We start from the raw sequence: 17,312 nt of genomic DNA, 5'->3' as shown, positions 1-17,312 counted from the left end.
TGCTCTTTTAAGGGTCATCTGCACGCATGAAGCTAGGAGAGGGAGTAAGATCTCCAAGTTGATGGGGCACCAATGATGGAACTCAGAGATCACCTGCCTTTAGGTGGCAGAAGGAAGAATGAGTAGAAAAACTAGAAGCAGCTGTCAGGTGGAGAAGTAAAATGAACAGTTGTTAAAAGGAGTTAGTGGAGGGATAAAGTACAGGCAGGGGAGGAAGAGGTGAATAGTATCAAGTGCAGCAGAAACCAACTAGGATAAAAGCCCAAGAAAAAGTCTTTGATGTAAAAGATGGGGGTCAGTGGTTATCTTTAAGAAATCAATTTAAGAAGAATGGCAGAAGTAGAAACATAATGAGAAAATACTAGCAGCTACAGACCATTCAACGTAAAGGTTTTACTGTGAAAGGAAAAAAGAAGGGAAAGAGTATAGCAACTGGAAGAAAAAGTAGAGTTGAAGAATATTAGGGGAGAGAGGAAGTTGAGAAAGTTATTGTTTTGTGTTCTCAATTCTGTTGTGAGAACCATACCTATCTCTAGACATAAGAAAAAGAATCACTGGAGATAGAAAGGAGATAGATGGAGATAGATGTTTGAAGCATCTGAAGATAGCAAGATTGAATGTGGTGCTAGAATTTTCAGTAGAGGCAGAGTCCAGCCTTAGAAGATTGTGTGTGTGTGTGTGTGTGTGAATGTGTGTGTGAATGTGTGTGTATGTCTGTATGTATGTCTGGGCATGCGCACACACATATACATGTATGTGCACAGTGCATAGAAGCTTACTGGAGCTCGTGTTTTTTGAGTGCTTACTCAATAATGCCAGACCCTATGCTTAAAGCTCTATATTATGTGATGTCATTTAATCCTAACTACAGCCGAAGAGGCAGATAGTAGGTTTTATTTTGTTTTGTTTTTTAGCTCCAAGTTACAGCTGAGGAAAAGGAGTCTTGTTGGATTTAGGTAATTTGTCTAAGGTCACAGACCTCGTAAGTAAGTAGGAGGCTGGGTTTCTAACTCAATACAATCTCTCTTTGAAACCTGACCTATCACATAAAGATATATTGAGCCATATAGTAGAGAGAACATGCCTGGATAGTTAGGGGAAGTTTGAAAACAAGGTTATATACTGAGCATAGACAGCAGCAGTTGGCAGGTTTAGTGTCATTGTCAACAGTGAGAATGGAGGTGGAAAGAACTGAGATGGCACTGAGCATAGTAGCATGGATAGCATAGGCCAGGGCAGTTAGATTACTGTTCTTCCTAATTGTTTTTAGTACCCAGCGCTATTTCAATATGGTAGATACTCTAGGAGAATGACTCCAGGTTACTCTGTTTTGTTTTTTAGAATAACAACATGTTTAGATCTCTATATCGGCTCTTTAAATTATAGAAATTAAAATTATTTTATCCATTTTGAAGCAAGAGGGCCCTTTTATTTTTTTTAACTCTCATATTAACCAGAATAGCAATGCACATCACATATTCTGTGCATAAAGTCAGGTAACCTGTCAGTGACACCATATTGCTGTTCAAATGCTATGTTTGTGTGCATTGAAAAATAACTCTGTGCCTTCCTGATAGCTTTGTCAAAAATATCTTTGATGAAGATGAAAATTTTAGATCTCTTATCTCTAAAAGGCAAAATTTTAGAAATTCAGAAGAGAGGACGGTGGTTGAGTGTCTGCCTTCAGCTCAGGACATGATCCTCGGTCTGGGGAGCAAGGGCTCAAGCTCCCTGCATGGAGCCTGTTCCTCCCTCTGCCTATGTCTCTGCCTCTCTCTGTGTCTCATGCATAAATAAATAAAATTTAAAAAAAAATTCAGAAGAGTATATCAAACACCTCAAGGGGCCAGGTTTTGTATCTAATGTAGTGTGAACTTGAGAATAATACTGGAAGTCATAGGATATTGTTCGTATTATGCTTAAAGGTTGCATTAAAGGAAGACAGATTGGGAAAAAAAAAAAAAGACTTTTTAAATCTTCCTATCCCTGTGTTTTAGAAGCATCATCTTTACAAAGAGGATAGTTAGAGTACCAACTAGTTCATAGGATTGTTGTTAGAAGGGGTGCCTGGGTGGCTAGAGGTTGAATGTCTGCCTTTGGCTCAGGTTGTGATCCCGGGGACCTGGGATCAAGTCCCACATCAGGTTCCCCGCATGGAGCCTGCTTCTCCCTCTGCCTGTGTCTCTGCCTCTCTCTCTGTGTGTCTCATGAATAAAATAAATAAAATCTTTAAAAAAAAAAGAAGTGTTGTTGTGGGATTTACAAAAATAATGCATGTAAAGGACAAAGGTAGATCTTAGCATATAGTTTGCATGATGTGTTATTATTTTTTAAGATTTTATTTATTCCTGAGAAACACACAGAGGCAGAGACATAGGCAGAGGCAGAATTAGGCTCCCTGTGGGGAGCCCGATGGCGGGACTCCATCTTGGGATCACGACCTGAGCTGAAAGCAGACACTCAACCACTGAGCCACCCAGGTGCCTCTGTTACTTATTATTAATTTTAAATAATAGAATGTCAACTAATGGATTCTTGTAAAAATACCTAGTCTTTCCTCTCTGTTCCAGTCCTGGGTAATTTCTGATGTGTGGTCAATAGCCATCTCTAGGTAAGCATTCTTCTTTGGATTTTGGAATAGCAAATAAGAGGAAACACCTAGAAAAATATTTTGTGTAGAAAACACTGTCCAAAGGAGTTGGGTGTGCTAAGGGGACTAGAAAAGATTCTTAAAAATATTAGAAAATGACTAAATTGTATAATAACACTGTGTGTTAACTATATTTGGAATTAAAATTTAAAACTTTAAAAGAAAATAAAAATTAAAAACATTAGAAAATGGTTATTTTTTAAATTATTTTCCTATTTCTTCACCAAATATTTGTTTAGAGCTAACACTCACTAGGACCTAGAGTTACAGAGTGAATATGGTATCATTGCCTTTAAAGTGACCAGCATTAAGGAAGGTGAGAGAGTATAAACATAGAGTGCCATAGTTCTTCAGTGATTTGTGCCACAATGATTTTTGTTTTGTTTTAGAGAGGAAGAGGGGATGGCAGAGGGAGAGGGATAGAGAGAATCCCAAGCAGGCTCCACAGAGCCTGACACAGGACTTGATATCATAACCCTGAGATCATTACCTGGGCCAAAATAAAGAGTCAGACACTTAACCTAACAGAGCCACACAGGCACCCCATGTTTCTTAAAAAATTATTTTAGGAGGCAAGATAGTTTTTAAAAGAAGAAAATTCAGACATAAAAGAGAATAATAAAATGTTGATCTCCTAGTCCCATGCCACAGATAACCTATCTTTCCAGAGGCGAACATTTTTATCAAGTTAGTGTTTTGTTCTTTTGCTAAAGTTTCTTACTGAGTACCTGCAGAATTAGTTTTAACACAACAGTTTGTTTATTTTAATTAAACTTTTGAAATGTAATATGTGGTCTTTCATGTTTAAGATTATTGAATGTGATGCTACTTACTAATCCATTGCTAATAGAGTGCTCTAAATATGTTGTCTGGTTTCTCATTGTGATGGAGGTATTCATTTAAAAGGTATCCAATTTAAAAAATATTTATTGGGCAGCCCCAGTGGCTCGGCGGTTTAGTGCCACCTTCAGCCCAGGGTGTGATCCTGGAGACCCAGGGTCAAGTCTCACATCAGGCTCCTTGCATGGAGCCTGCTTCTCCCTCTGCCTGTGTCTCTGCCTCTCTCTCTCTCTCTCTCTCTCTCTCTCTCTCTCTCTCTCTCGTCTCTCATAAATAAATAAATAAATAAATAAATAAATAAATAAATAAATAAATAAATAGTTTTAAATAATAAAAAATAAAATTTATTTTTTTTTTAATTTTTATTTATTTATGATAGTCACACAGAGAGAGAGGCAGAGACACAGGCAGAGGGAGAAGCAGGCTCTATGCACCGGGAGCCCGACGTGGGACTCGATCCCGGGTCTCCAGGATCGCGCCCTGGGCCAAAGGCAGGCGCCAAACTGCTGCGCCACCCAGGGATCCCCTAAAAAATAAAATTAAAAAAAAATTTATTGATTGTAAAATTAAGGAGATTAGGTGACAGCCAAAAAGTCCCATGTGGGGTATGATCAATTTAGCAAACCAGTATAAATTTTCTGGTAGGATTAGGTCTTTTGCCAAATAAAAGATTGGCTCCTGCCCTGGTAAATATAGAACTCTCCTGTGATTCGGGTATGAAACCGTATAGGAGTCATACTTCAGCTGCAAGTTGCTTAAGAATATATTAGCTATTTCCATTTTCTGCTGCAACAGGACAGTGTGCTTTTCTTAGATAATGGTAATTACTTTTATATCATAACCTTTTATTGAAGATCTTTTTGCTAAGTAGTATACTGGGTACTTTATGCTAGTCATTGGACCTAAACTGTCATATCACTAAAAAGGTTACTCACATTTAGTAGATGAGGAACTTGAGGTACAGAGATACTAAGAACTTTACCCAACACCAGACAGCTAAGTGGCAGAGCAGTGATCCTACAGTGTCCTGCTCTTAGTGGGGAGTGGCACAATTCAGATGGAGATCTGAATTCTCAGAATATACATTTTGACTATGTGTTTGAATAGTCTACTTCTCTGAAAAGTCATTTTCTTCAGGGAGAGTTGCATGTAGAAAGGTGGAAGAGAGAATACCCAGCTCCACTAGCTGATCGGCCATAATGGTTGAATGCAGAGAAATGGCCTCCATTGAATGTGCTGAAGGGGATTGGAATAAGGAACTTTTTTTTCTTTCTCCTTGGACTCAGAGATCTTCATCAAGGAAAAGAAGTGAAAAAGGAATTATCACAGATGTGCTTGTGGTTTAAAAAATTTTTTTAAACCGATGAAAACATTCATAATTCATTTCTGACAATTTTGAAATGTTAAGTCTTTGTAGGTTTAAAACTCTGCCTGGTATTTATGGCTATCTCTTATTAGAGCCAAAATTTTGAAATGTTACGTTTTAAATTTTAATCATTATAAATGTTTTTACCCCTTTTAATTTTTTAAGTTTAATTTTAAAAATAAAAAAAAAATAAAACCAATGAAAACATTTTCTATTTCTGACAATTTTGAAATTTTAAGTCTTTGTAGGTTTAAAAGGCCACCTGGTATTTTTTGTTATCTCTCTTTTTTTTTTTTTTAAGATTTATTTATTTATTTATTTATTTATGATAGACAGAGAGAGAGAGAGAGGCAGAGACACAGGCGGAGGGAGAAGCAGGCTCCATGCTCAGGAGCCCAAGTGGGACTCGATCCCGGGACTCCAGGATCGCGCCCTGGTCCAAAGGCAAGCGCCAAACCGCTGAGCCACCCAGGGATCCCCTGTTATCTCTTCTTAAAGTACTTTGCTTGTTTCCTTGTGTGACTTGAGATTTTTAGGCTATGAGCTGTTCATTTTCCTTGGAACACTATATATGAAAATTTTTTGATGTCTGGGCTAAAGGTAGGCTCCTTTTTATTTATTTTTTAAATTCTAGTTGACATACAGTTCCACATTGCTTTCAGGAGTAGAGTTCAATGGTTCATTATATACATATAACATCCTGTGCTGCTCATAACAAGGGTGAAGGTGGGCTCCTTTTGAGAGAGCTTGTGTTTGCTTCTGTCAGGTTCCTGGAGGTACTACCAATTCAAAACTTTGCCAGTTTGAGAGTTTTCATGTTACCCAAGAAATACAAATTCATTATACAACCCCATGTAAGACAAGCTTAGAATTCCTAATTATTCCCAGGGGAGGATTTGCCCCTTTTCCTTCTCTCATTCTCCAGAACCAAAGCAGTTTTTCTTATGGTGCGGAATGGTAAAAGAAAGCATTTTAATTTTACCCTTACATTGAGGATACAACCCTTTGAGGTCCATCTTTATGGAAGAGGAATGTTTTTAAGGACCAGAAATTGGATAAGGCAAGAGTGGTCTCTAAAGTAGAGACCTGAAGGAGGTGTTCAGTAACAAGGCTGTTCAATACAAGGTCAGCACCTGAGAGTAAGTACCTCCTTACATTTTGTGACCTAGATGCCTCGCTTGACTCACGTTAGTTCTACCCTTTTCTTTTAAACTTAGCACTTCAAGTAGTACCTGCCTGTCCCCTGGGACATCAGCAATTAATGTTCAAATTCAGATGTCTGTCAGGAATCTCTGGGTGGCTCAATGGTTTAGTGCCTGCCTTTGGCCCAGGGCGTGATCCTGGAGTCCCGGGATGGAGTCCCACATCAGGTTCCCTGCATGGAGCTTGCTTCTCCCTCTGCCTGTGTCTCTACCTCTCTCTCTCTCTGTCTGTCTCTCATGAATAAATGAATAAAATCTTAAAAAAAAAAATTCAGGTGTCTGGCAGATGTCTTGAAGGCAAAAGTCAGCTTTAGGGTTCTGCTTATCTCACCTAAATTTTGGCTTGAATATTCCTTACTAACTCATGAATTTGAAAAGGCTTTTACAAAATAAATTGAAGTACATTACCCAACATTTTTGTTTTCAATGGGATGATCAGCTCAAATATCCTGTCTGCCAATGGCTAAGGCAATTTAATGCCTTGAAAAGGAGATGCTCAAGATGGCTTGCCCTTGAGAATTTTCCTTCAGAATGTTGCAGTATTACACAGGCAATGCCTATGATAATTCCTTTTTTTTTTTTTTTTTTTCACTTCTTCTCTTTGATGAAGATCTCTGAGTCCAAGGAGAAAGAAAAAAAAAAAGTTCCTTATTCCAGTCCCCTTCAGCACACTCAATGGAGGCCATTTCTCTGCATTCAACCATTATGGCCGATCAGCTAGTGGAGCTGGGTATTCTCTCTTCCACCTTTCTACATGCAACTCTCCCTGAAGAAAATGACTTTTCAGAGAAGAAGTAGACTGTTCAAACACATAGTCAAAATGTATATTCTGAGAATTCAGATCTCCATCTGAATTGTGCCACTCCCCACTAAGAGCAGGACACTGTAGGATCACTGCTCTGCCACTTAGCTGTCTGGTGTTGGGTAAAGTTCTTAGTATCTCTGTACCTCAAGTTCCTCATCTACTAAATGTGAGTAACCTTTTTAGTGACATGACAGTTTAGGTCCAATGACTAGCATAAATTTAATTTAAAAAATTAAAAGAGGTGAAAATATTTCTAATGATTAAAATTTAAAGCTGAACATTTCAAAATTCTGGCTTTAACAACAGATTAAACATAGCCAAAGAGAAAGTTAGTGAACTGGAACATAAGAGACTTACTCAGAATAGAAAGAGAGATTGAGACACAGAGGAAAGTATGAGATGGTCTAATAGGTATAAAAGAAAACCAGAAGGAAAGGAGAGATAATATCTAAAAATTCTCCAGAACTATTAAGCTGGCAGTCCTTAGGTTCAAGAAGCGCAACAAATCACAAATGGGATAAATAAAAATAATCTAGACTAAACATGTCAGAGTGAAAAAGCTGAATACTAAAGCTGAAGAGAGCTCATAGATGGCCAGAGAGAAAAGCAGGTGGCCCTTAAAGGAGAATGGTTGAACTGACAACTAACTTCAAAAAAGGAACAGTAAAAGCCAGGAGACATTGGCACAGTATTTTCATTGTGTGGAGGAAGAACCTTTCAACCTAGATTCTATACCCTGTACAAATATCTCCCAGGAACAGGGATGAATTAAAGACCTTGTTCAGACTAGCAAAATTCAGAATGCATATCACCTAGAGATGCTTACTAAAGAAAATTCTAGAATGTACTTCAGGTAGGAGGAAAGTGATCCAGATGACCATTTCGAGTTGTAGCAAGGAATGAAGAGCAAAGAAAGTGGTAAAAGTTTAGTCTAAATAGCATTGTGTGAATTTAAATAATTGTGTGGTGATAATTATAATGCTTCATGTTTTTAAAGCTAGAAGTAAAGCATGTGACAATAAGATGGGGGGATTGCTTATAATGTAAGTCCTATAAAATGCAAGTATTATACAGGAAGAGGGTAAAGATAACAAGGACAATAAGTGTACATATTAAAATTTCCAGGACATTAACGCTTAGAGTAGAAACCAACTGTGAATCTTGCAATAGATAGTGGGGAGATGTCAGAAGAAAGAAGGCAAGAATGGAAAGGAAAGAAAACTGGAAAAGGTGAGACATGTTTTATAGGTTAGCTTTGTGAAGGTGCCTTGCTCAGAGACTAAAATTCCATGTAATAAAACAAGGTGCCACTTACTGGATTTTCAGCCTGTCCAAATACAAGCATCGTTGTTAGTGAAGCAGTATACAATAGAAGAGTAGAGAATGAGAGTGGTAGGAGTGTTATTTCCTACCCCAAAAAAAAAAAAAAAAAAAAAGCTTGAGTCCCCAAGATGCTTTGGTTAGAATTGCAATGAAATTAAGGAGAAACCAGTATCAAAGTCCTTAAGCTAAAGAAACTAAATAGTAGGTTTTGATACTTTATATTCAAATTGAAGTAATTTCAGTATCACTGATCTCAAATCTCCTCCAATTGTTGGCTGGGTCATTTGGTTTTAACACCAGTGACACAATCACGTAACAGGTCTTGGCACCAGTGCCATTTCTCAGCAAGATACTGAAACTCCCCCTGTTCAAATCCTGGGCTCTTGGACCTCACTCTCCCTTGACTGGGCTGGAGAGGTACTGCCAGACTGTGTATAGAAGGGTTAACTCACTTGGGGGAAACCAAAAGGAATGCTAAGGATCAAGACCTGACATGCTGCCCATTGTTTGTAGCTCCAGGATCAAAATATACAATTATACATGCCAAATAAATTCTAAACCTGTAAGGTAGGAAAGGAGGGGTGGCTCTGACTACAGGTGCCAGAAGCATTAAATAACCTCCTCAGACAAGGTGTACCACTGTTGTCCTGAATGCTGCAGGTCCTTCTGTCTGGTATTTTTCCCCGTGCTAGACAATGTGCATTCACTGCAGGAGTCTCTCTTAAGCCTCGGTCTCCCAGACCTGCTGGCTCCTGGTGCCGGGCCCTGACACAGAGGTGCCTTTATGAGTGTAATTACCTTCTCCTGTATTAGAAATACACTGTTTAGAGCTGTAGTTGCAGGTACAGCTAGAATAAGCAGGAATTAGCATGCGAAAAGACTTGCTCCAGCCCTGACTCCTTTATCAGCAATCATTCTTAAGGTTTTTTTGTTCCTCAGATTGATTGGGTAGGTGTGATACCATCCAAGATGAAGAGTTTTGTTTTTGTTTTTTTGTTTTTGTTTTTGTTTTTGATGAAGAGCTTTAAAAGAAGAGATGTTGGAAATTGTGTGTGTGTGAGAGAGAGATACAAATCCTGTTGTGTTCTATCTTTTGACAATTTCATGCCTGACAGAACTGCCAGAGTAAACTTTGAGTGGATGATTCCAGCAACTTAAGAACTGATTAAGCTCCCTTGGGCTTTCCAGTGTCCACATCAAAAAAAGCATGAGAAGTGGAAGAAAGAATTCTTTAGCCATGGCGATACTATGACCAGCGTCTCTGAACCTGAGTGGCCTGTGCTGACTGTAGACAATTAACTGGAGGTTAAGTGATACCAAGCCTTGAAGAATTTTTCCTAGACTTCTAAAATAGAATGATGATGAGAGGCCTTAGAATGATACAGAATAGGAATGGAGCCAGAGTGGAGAATTAAACTAGATCTGAGTTTTGATTCCAGTTTGTTTATATGTAGGTCTCCTCTGAGATGCCTTTTATTGTTCCTGTCTGTTATTAGTGGGCCTTTTGTTAAAAGGAAATAAAAAACCAGTAATTTTCCCTCTTTGGAGAAAGTGCTTTAATGAATAGTAAGAGATTAGATGATTGCGTTTTGCATTTATGAATTTTCCCCCAAGTGATTTTACTGTGTGTGCAGAGGAAATGCAGGGCCGACCTGAAGAGTGTGTGAGGGCAGAGTTGCCTGGAGAATCGGTGAAAAAGACTTAAGGCAGGAAAATGTGGGCTTTACTTATAGGGCAAGGACATTTAAAGATTTATTTTAGGTGGCACACACTTTGTAATTTATTAATTTTTTAATGGCCAAAGTAATTATTTTAGTGTTGCTGACGCAGACTCTTGTGCAGCATGGAATGTGGCCCTTTCTTATAAAGTTGCATGTTCAGAATGGCTAATCACTTAGTAAAAATCCTACATGGGGCAAGGAGATTTCAAGTCAGGCGGGTTTGTGTTGTGATAGGGGACTGGAGAAGGGATATTCACTGTGAAATGAAGGATTTATCAGGGAATCTGGGAGAGAAGCATTCTTACTGTAGGAACTTTGAAAGCCTTCTTCACAGCCTGCTTCCCTTTTCATTGTGCAGGAGCCATAGGTCAGGTGTTGCCTGAGGCAGCCTGACAAATTGGCACCTGCCTTTGTACCTTAGACCTGAAGAAAGTAGTGGGGACAGAAGGCTGGGGAAATGTAAGAAGTGTTTTTCACCAACCTTTTGCAAAGTTAGCCATCCTTGGGAATTGGGCTTTGATGCCTGGGGTATGAGAGAGGCCAGGGACACTCCGTGACTCAGGAGGGTGATTTGCTGCTGGGAGAGGCAGGGAGACCCACACCCCCTTGTCCACCTGGCTTGACTACCAGCAGGTAGGGTAGGGGACACCTCCTCGGGATTTCCGTGGTTTTTCCATCATTTATTCCTAAACTCCCAGCCCCATAGGTTTTCTTTCTTCTTGGCTTTTCCTTCTCTCTTTTCTCAGATAATAAGAAACCTGTGGCCTCTTTCATGGCCTGATCTTCACTCTAGCATGCATGAATTATCTGACGACATTGTCTGATTCCAGGTAGGAAAAACACATTTTCCTGACCCATTTTTCCTTTGGTATTTCATGGCGCAACTCCACTTTTTCCTTGGATTTGTTCTCTTATTTGTTGGCTTACTTGTGTTTTAATCAGGCCATTTTTCTTCTCAGGCATCAGGAATATTTTCAAATGTCTTTTTAAGCATGTTGAACCCCTTATAAGGCACTTGTCACACAGATACAGTATTTATTGTCATGATTTCAGGACAGGAGGAGGCGTCCCTTCTTGGGAAGACCCAACTGCTGTTTCCCGTGGCCTTATTCTTCTGTGTCACAGGGAGGTTTCTAATTTTGCATCATGTCTTCCTATCATAGCCTTCCTATTATGTTGCAGCCACATAGCATCGGAGAGGCTAATAACTGCTGTTCTCTTCCTTTTTTTAAACTCATATTTCAGTACAAAATCATCAACTACTTCTTCCTGAGCTCTTTGTATCCCCAACAGGTTATAGATCTTTGTTTGAAAAACTAAAAGCTTGGCTTTGGTATCTAATATGTTTCTCCAAGAAATGTTTGTTTTCCTTGTAGGAGCCTGACAAAATATCCCAAAGCCTCTTCTTTCTCTTCTAAATTGTGCATTGTTGTTGTTTCTGTGTAAATTGGCAGTCAAATCAGTGTCCCCAGAACAAGCCTTAGGCTCCAACTGACAGCCAGAGATTTTGCTGAGCATTCTCTGGCCCCTGGTTCCTGGCCCCTTGGTGTTTACTCTCTGAAATAGGCCACAGTTATACGGGCAGATAGAAGAGCATGAAGAAAACTACGAACAGTACTGAGAAAGTACAGCTAGTGTGGAGTTTTATGGAAGTCACTCCCTGTCTGCCTTCTCATTAAAGAATCCTCAGTGGAAAGGGTGATATTTGGGGTTTAAATGAATGAGGAGGTGATGTTCCCAGTTTTGCAATCATCAAGGTAGTTGCAGGGTGATAGGTGTACCTTGATTCATCAGATGAATGGGGTAATGAGCAGCTTTACCTGACGCTGACCAAAGAGAGGAAAATGGGAAAGTGAAGTCATTATGAAGCTTTGAGAAGGGTGAGAATATGGGGCCAGTCCACAGGACAGTGGAGACCAAAGATGGCAGTAGAGTTTTACAAACAAACAGAAAGGAAATTTAGGCAATATGACTGTGTATGAGATGTGAGACCATAACAGTCCCTGTCTCCCCAACCTCCCCCCTGAAAAAAAAATCCCACAAAACCATACACTGTGAATTTAAGGAGAAGAAAAGGATAAGTCAGAACCACAGAATGATGGTCTCAACAATGGAATGATTATTAATATTATTGTGGAAGGAAATGCCCCAAAACATTTACAGTTGTGGTGGTTATCTCTGGCTGGTGCAATTTAAATTTAAATTTAAATTTTTAATGTTTTTCTGTATTGTCTGTGATGAGCAGTTAATATTTAATAATTGAGGGGGGAGGACATTTTGAGGGAAAAATATCACCAGGAATAAAATAGACTGGAACTTGGCTCTACAATGTGAAGATTTGGGAGATGAGGTTAAAAGTAAAAACTAATAGATTTTGCAAAAAGCAAGATTTGTGGGAGAAAGAATTGTATTAGCCTAAAAAAATTACTCCAAAGAGATTTGTTTAGAAAGCCGGTAATATGACAATGTTTCTTTTACTATAGAGGGGGGGGCCAGGCATGAAGATTTACCTGATCTTAATTTGAATTGGTTATTTGGCACCTAATTTTGAATATCTCCTGAACAAAGTATGCCAGAGAGAGTAAAGGGCTAGCAGAACTTACAGGAAGGTTTGGAGGCAAATGAGGAAAAGGAAATAAAAATAGCCAGCTGAAAGTCTCGCCCTCCCACATTAACTGGTCATAAGGGGAGTACTGATGCTGTACATAGATACTGGCAGTCTACTGCACTTTTCCCCCTTGAAAAAGCTGGGGGAGGTGGAAAGATTGGAGAATCCTGTCCTGAATATTGAACCTGTCTCCGGCATTGCTCCAAGGATGTCCCCTGAGCAAGCCAGTAGTGTGGCCATTAATAAACATGCAGTTGATAGATTAATCATCCTGGGCATCCGTTTGCACCTATAGAAAAGGAGGAATTGGGTGTGGTGGTTTTTGTGGTTCTTCTTTTCAGTTAGGCATTTAACAGTTTGGGGGTTGACAAGATACCGAAATGTGGGTTGTTTGGCAGTACTTGATGTGGATCTGCCTGCCTTTTATATATATATATATATGTGTATATATATATATATATATGTGTGTGTGTGTGTATATATATATATATACACACACACACACATACAGAATGGACAAAGATAACACAGCCATGGATGAATTGACTGAGGAAGAGCCAACATAAAAGATTCCAGATTCCAAGCATTGGTCCTGGTTAGAAGGATGGGCCAAGCTATGAAGTTTACTAGGATGAAATAAAGTCCTGCTTATGTTACTTATTTAAAGCAACTAATTAAGTTACAGTATCCCTAGGTTAATAGCAATCCCTGTGAAAAAGACTAGGGTTTTTATTACCAAAAGTCTCAGTTTGAGTCAGGAGTTTACACTCCTGTAATGATGGTGTCTGAAAGCAAAGACTATAGTAACAGATGTTGTAGTGTGAAGGAACTTTGACAGAGAGGAGCCTAGTTTTGAGCAAAAATACCCGAGATCCAACATAATTTGACCATACTAAAATGTCACCGGGCCTGGCTATATCTGTTGAATCTGGATGGATTCATTATTTTCTTTGAAGAATCTCTCAATTTAGTGGAAATTTTTAGGTATTAGAAATCTGTGAAAGAAGTTGCATTAAATCATTAGGTGTTGAAAGGGGTGACTTCCTTCCCATTTAAATCTGCCTAAAACACAATATATGTCTTGTGGTTTTCATTAGAATGCTATGTTTCTGGGCACACATCAGTTTTCAAGGCCTCCCCGTGCATTATTTTGGCACCAGAAATTATTTGAAGACTTAGCTCTAGTTGCTAATTGCTCTACACACAGCTCTTAAATGGGTAGGAATTATTGTAAATATTTTAAGGCTTTAGAACAAGCATTTATCAATGTTTCATACCCTGGGGGAGAAGGGGTAAGTATGTGAATAAATTAGTGGATCCATGAACCCCTTGAAAAGGTATATAATTTTTTATGTATGTGTAATTTTTTTTCTGGGAAAGAGTCCAACACTTTCATCAGAGTCTCAAACAATTCAGAAAACAAACCTCTTCCACTAGCACCTACATAATTTGTCTACTTCCTAGTATGTAAACAAAGGGGTACCTTGCTTGTTGTTGCCCATCTTCTGAGAACAGATACTCCTTGAAATGCCAATGAATGACTTGCCATCAGTAGGGATTTAAAAGGATGTTGCAGGCAGAGTTCCAAGAGTGTTTTAATTGAAATCTTATCATTGGAATAAATGAGAACTATTCCCTTCTTCCTCATGCCACGCAATAAAGTTAGTTTTATTTTTAAAAACAAAATCCAGATTTATTACTTGTAGAATTTGGGTTATTTTTTTTTTTCTGTTCCCCTTTCAACTTGTGAGTACAAACTTGGTCTTCTCCAGGAATATTTTGTTCTGAGGTAAGTTCCAGAAAAGCTTGATCTTCTCAATGGGATATGTGTTTCATGTGGTTTTTCTTCCTTTTCAAATGTACAGGGTGCCAAAGCATGCTTTCTGCGGGACATTCCTTTCTCGGCCATCTACTTCCCGTGCTATGCTCATGTGAAGGCTTCCTTTGCAAATGAAGATGGGCAGATTAGTCCTGGAAGCCTGCTCTTGGCTGGCGCCATAGCTGGTGAGTGGTCCTCGCAGAGTTCTGTTCTCTCTGAGCCCCTCCTATGGCACTGCCCTGGGACTTTTTTGCTTAGAGTTCTTGATAGGATGCAAATGAGGTGGCTCTAGATTGCTTTGAATACCTCTGAAAAGAAGGAGAAGAAATTAACCTTCTGGTGGATTAGATTAGGCAAGCTTAATTTCTTAACTCCAGAAAAGGCTCATTGAAATTTGGTGCATTTTGTGATATTGTTGAATTCCAAGTTCTGTATTGTTTGAGAGTTTTGCTTCACAGCATAACAGTGATAACTGTTCAGTGGAGAGTTTTTAAAAATATGGATTGGGCTTTTAAAGGTGCCTAACCAAAATAGTACATAAATACTTGTCCAGAATTTAAGCAGTATTTGTTATTTAATAACCTTTTAAAAAAGTTTTTAAAGACTATTTGAGAGAGAGCGCCAGCACAAGTGGGTGGAGGAAGCAGACCCTTCACTGAGCTGGGAGCCTGATGCGTGGGGCTCCATCCCAGGACCCTGGGATCATGACCTGAACCAACAGCAGACCCTTAACTAAGACTCCCAGGCCTCTCAGTAGTAGTTAATATTTAGATAAAAGTAATGTAGAATCGGGAACAACTCGGTGGAGGAGATCTGATTCCTTGTAGCTGTGCTACAGGAACAGGGTATGTTAATTGAACCCCAGAGGGAAATAACTCTTGTTTTCAGTGCTACAGCGAATATGTCAATAGAAAAAAAAAATAGATGAACTGGAAGGTTGTCTTCTACATCACAATGTAAATTTCCAGAGGAATATAGCCACAGCAGGAATCCATTCCATCTTTGATGCTCCTGTTTCAGAGATCCTAAAGGCTTGAATGAGCTGGATTCGCTTTCCAGGTGGTGGCAAACATTTAATGAGTTAACAAACCCTAAGGCGGTGGAGGGATGCCTGGGTCCAAAGGTTTTTATAAAGGGGTTGTTCTTCAGAGATTTGTGGCTTGAGTCTCAAGAGAACAACCCCCTCCTCTGAGAAGTTGTTTGCTGTTTCTTGGGCCCCCTGTACCTGGGGAGCCCTTGAAGGCAAGAACTTATGAAGCTCCTCTCTAGTTCTTTGTTAATCCCTTTTCTTTTTAAAAGGCAGTGACATTGGTGAATGAGGTAGGGTTGTCCTTTCCTGGCTGCTCAGGGACCTTCCTCCATAAGGGCCACTCTGCCTCTCAAGAAATCATGGTCTTGAGACTAGAATATAGAATTCCCAGGTTTTTGTTTTTTGGGTTTTTTTTTTTTTTTTAAGATTTTATCTATTCATGAGAGACACAGAGAGAGGGGGGCAGAGACATAGGCAGAGGGAGAAAGAAGCAGGCTCCCTGGGGGAGGCTGATGCAGTACTTGATCCTGGGACCCCCAGGATCATGACCAGAGCCAAAGGCAGGCACTCAATCACTGAGCCCCCCAGGTGCCCCTAGAATTCCCGGTTTTAATCCCAACTTTTCCATTGATTAACTGTGTCCTTTGTATGTCCTTTACATGTGCATAAATGATAGCATTTTTTTCTATCAAAAGGTTATAATACAATGTATTTTGTATTATTTTGTACATTGTATTATATATTACTTATTTGAAATGAGGTAGGACCTTAAGGGGAAAACTGCCATACCACTTGAATAGTGTATTACGTGGACAAGTTACCTAACCTCTCCCAAGCCTCGGTGTCCATGGCTGTGAATGGAGATGATACTTGTACGGATGACAGTGTGTGCCTGTGAGATACAAGCAAGAACCTGTGAAGGACAGAGCGTTGTGCCTAGAATACAGCATATACTCAGTAAATGTTAGCCAGCATTACATTAAATCCAAGAGAATCTGTCTAAATTACTTTAGAAATCAGTCGTAAAACCAGAAGATATATCTGTTAGAGCTCAGATCAAAGTCTAGGGCTCTGTCCAAGCCCTGTTCTCCTCACACTACTAAAAGAGCGCCTGTAACTCTTCCCTTAGAAAAGATAATCACCCAGAAGGAATTTTATCTCCGGGTAGGAATTTCCTAAGTAATCCATGTTACCAGAGCCATAGAAATTACTGGCTGATTTTTTCTCTTTTAAGGTTTATTTTCTTTCTTCTGTTACTTTTTTTATGATTAGGAAAATAATATTGCTAATTGTAAAATATTTGGAAAGTAACGGTAAATAAGAGAACATAATCTGTTATTCCACACTATAAGATAATCCCTATTTAACATTTCTGCTAATTTGTTTCTCCTTGCATAGTTTTTAATAGAGTTATAATCACACTGTGGATATGTGGTTTTCACTTAATTTCATAGCTGAAGCACTGTTAGCCATCGCAGCAAAATGGTTTATGGCATATGCTATGGGGCCAGACAATACAGGTTCAAATTCCAGTTTCCAAAATCTTTTAAAAAGGGGGGGGGGGGAACCCCTGGGTGGCTCAGTGGTTTGGTGCCTGCCTTTGGCCCAGGGCAGCATCCTGGAGTCCCAGGATCAAGTCCCATATCTCGGGCTCCCTACATGGAGCCTGCTTCTCCCTCTGCCTGTGTCTCTGCCTCTCTCTGTCTCTCTCTCTTTCTGTGTCTCTCATGAATAAATAAATAAAATCATTAAAAAAAAAAAAAAATTCCAGTTTCCCCACTTAGACCTGTGTAACCTGCGCAAGTTCTGTAACCCCTTTCTGCTTGTTTCTCTACATAAAAAGTAAAGAATAATCTTAGTCTCATAAGATCATTCTAGAGATCAGCATATATAAAGTAAATAAATGTAAAGATCCAAGAGAGTACCTGGCACATAATAAGTATTTTTA

At 39.2% G+C, this 17,312-nt stretch overlaps 1 protein-coding gene across 4 annotated transcripts in view; it reads left to right on the top strand.

Moving 5' to 3' along the window:
• The window catches only part of SLC25A13 (solute carrier family 25 member 13), a 184,597-nt gene that overhangs the window by 157,017 nt on the left and 10,268 nt on the right, over positions 1 to 17,312 (top strand). For all 4 annotated transcript variants that reach the window (XM_026003803.2, XM_026003802.2, XM_072764347.1 and 1 more), the window contains one exon: positions 14,381 to 14,519. In XM_026003803.2, coding sequence (XP_025859588.1) covers positions 14,381 to 14,519 — 139 coding nt within the window. The remainder of the gene's footprint in view (positions 1 to 14,380; positions 14,520 to 17,312) is intronic.

Source organism: Vulpes vulpes, chromosome 7, assembly GCF_048418805.1.
Source record: "Vulpes vulpes isolate BD-2025 chromosome 7, VulVul3, whole genome shotgun sequence".
Classification (NCBI taxonomy): Eukaryota; Metazoa; Chordata; class Mammalia; order Carnivora; family Canidae; genus Vulpes; species Vulpes vulpes.
The sequence above is the reverse complement of the archived record's forward strand: the minus strand, read 5'-3'. Positions and strand labels throughout refer to the sequence as shown.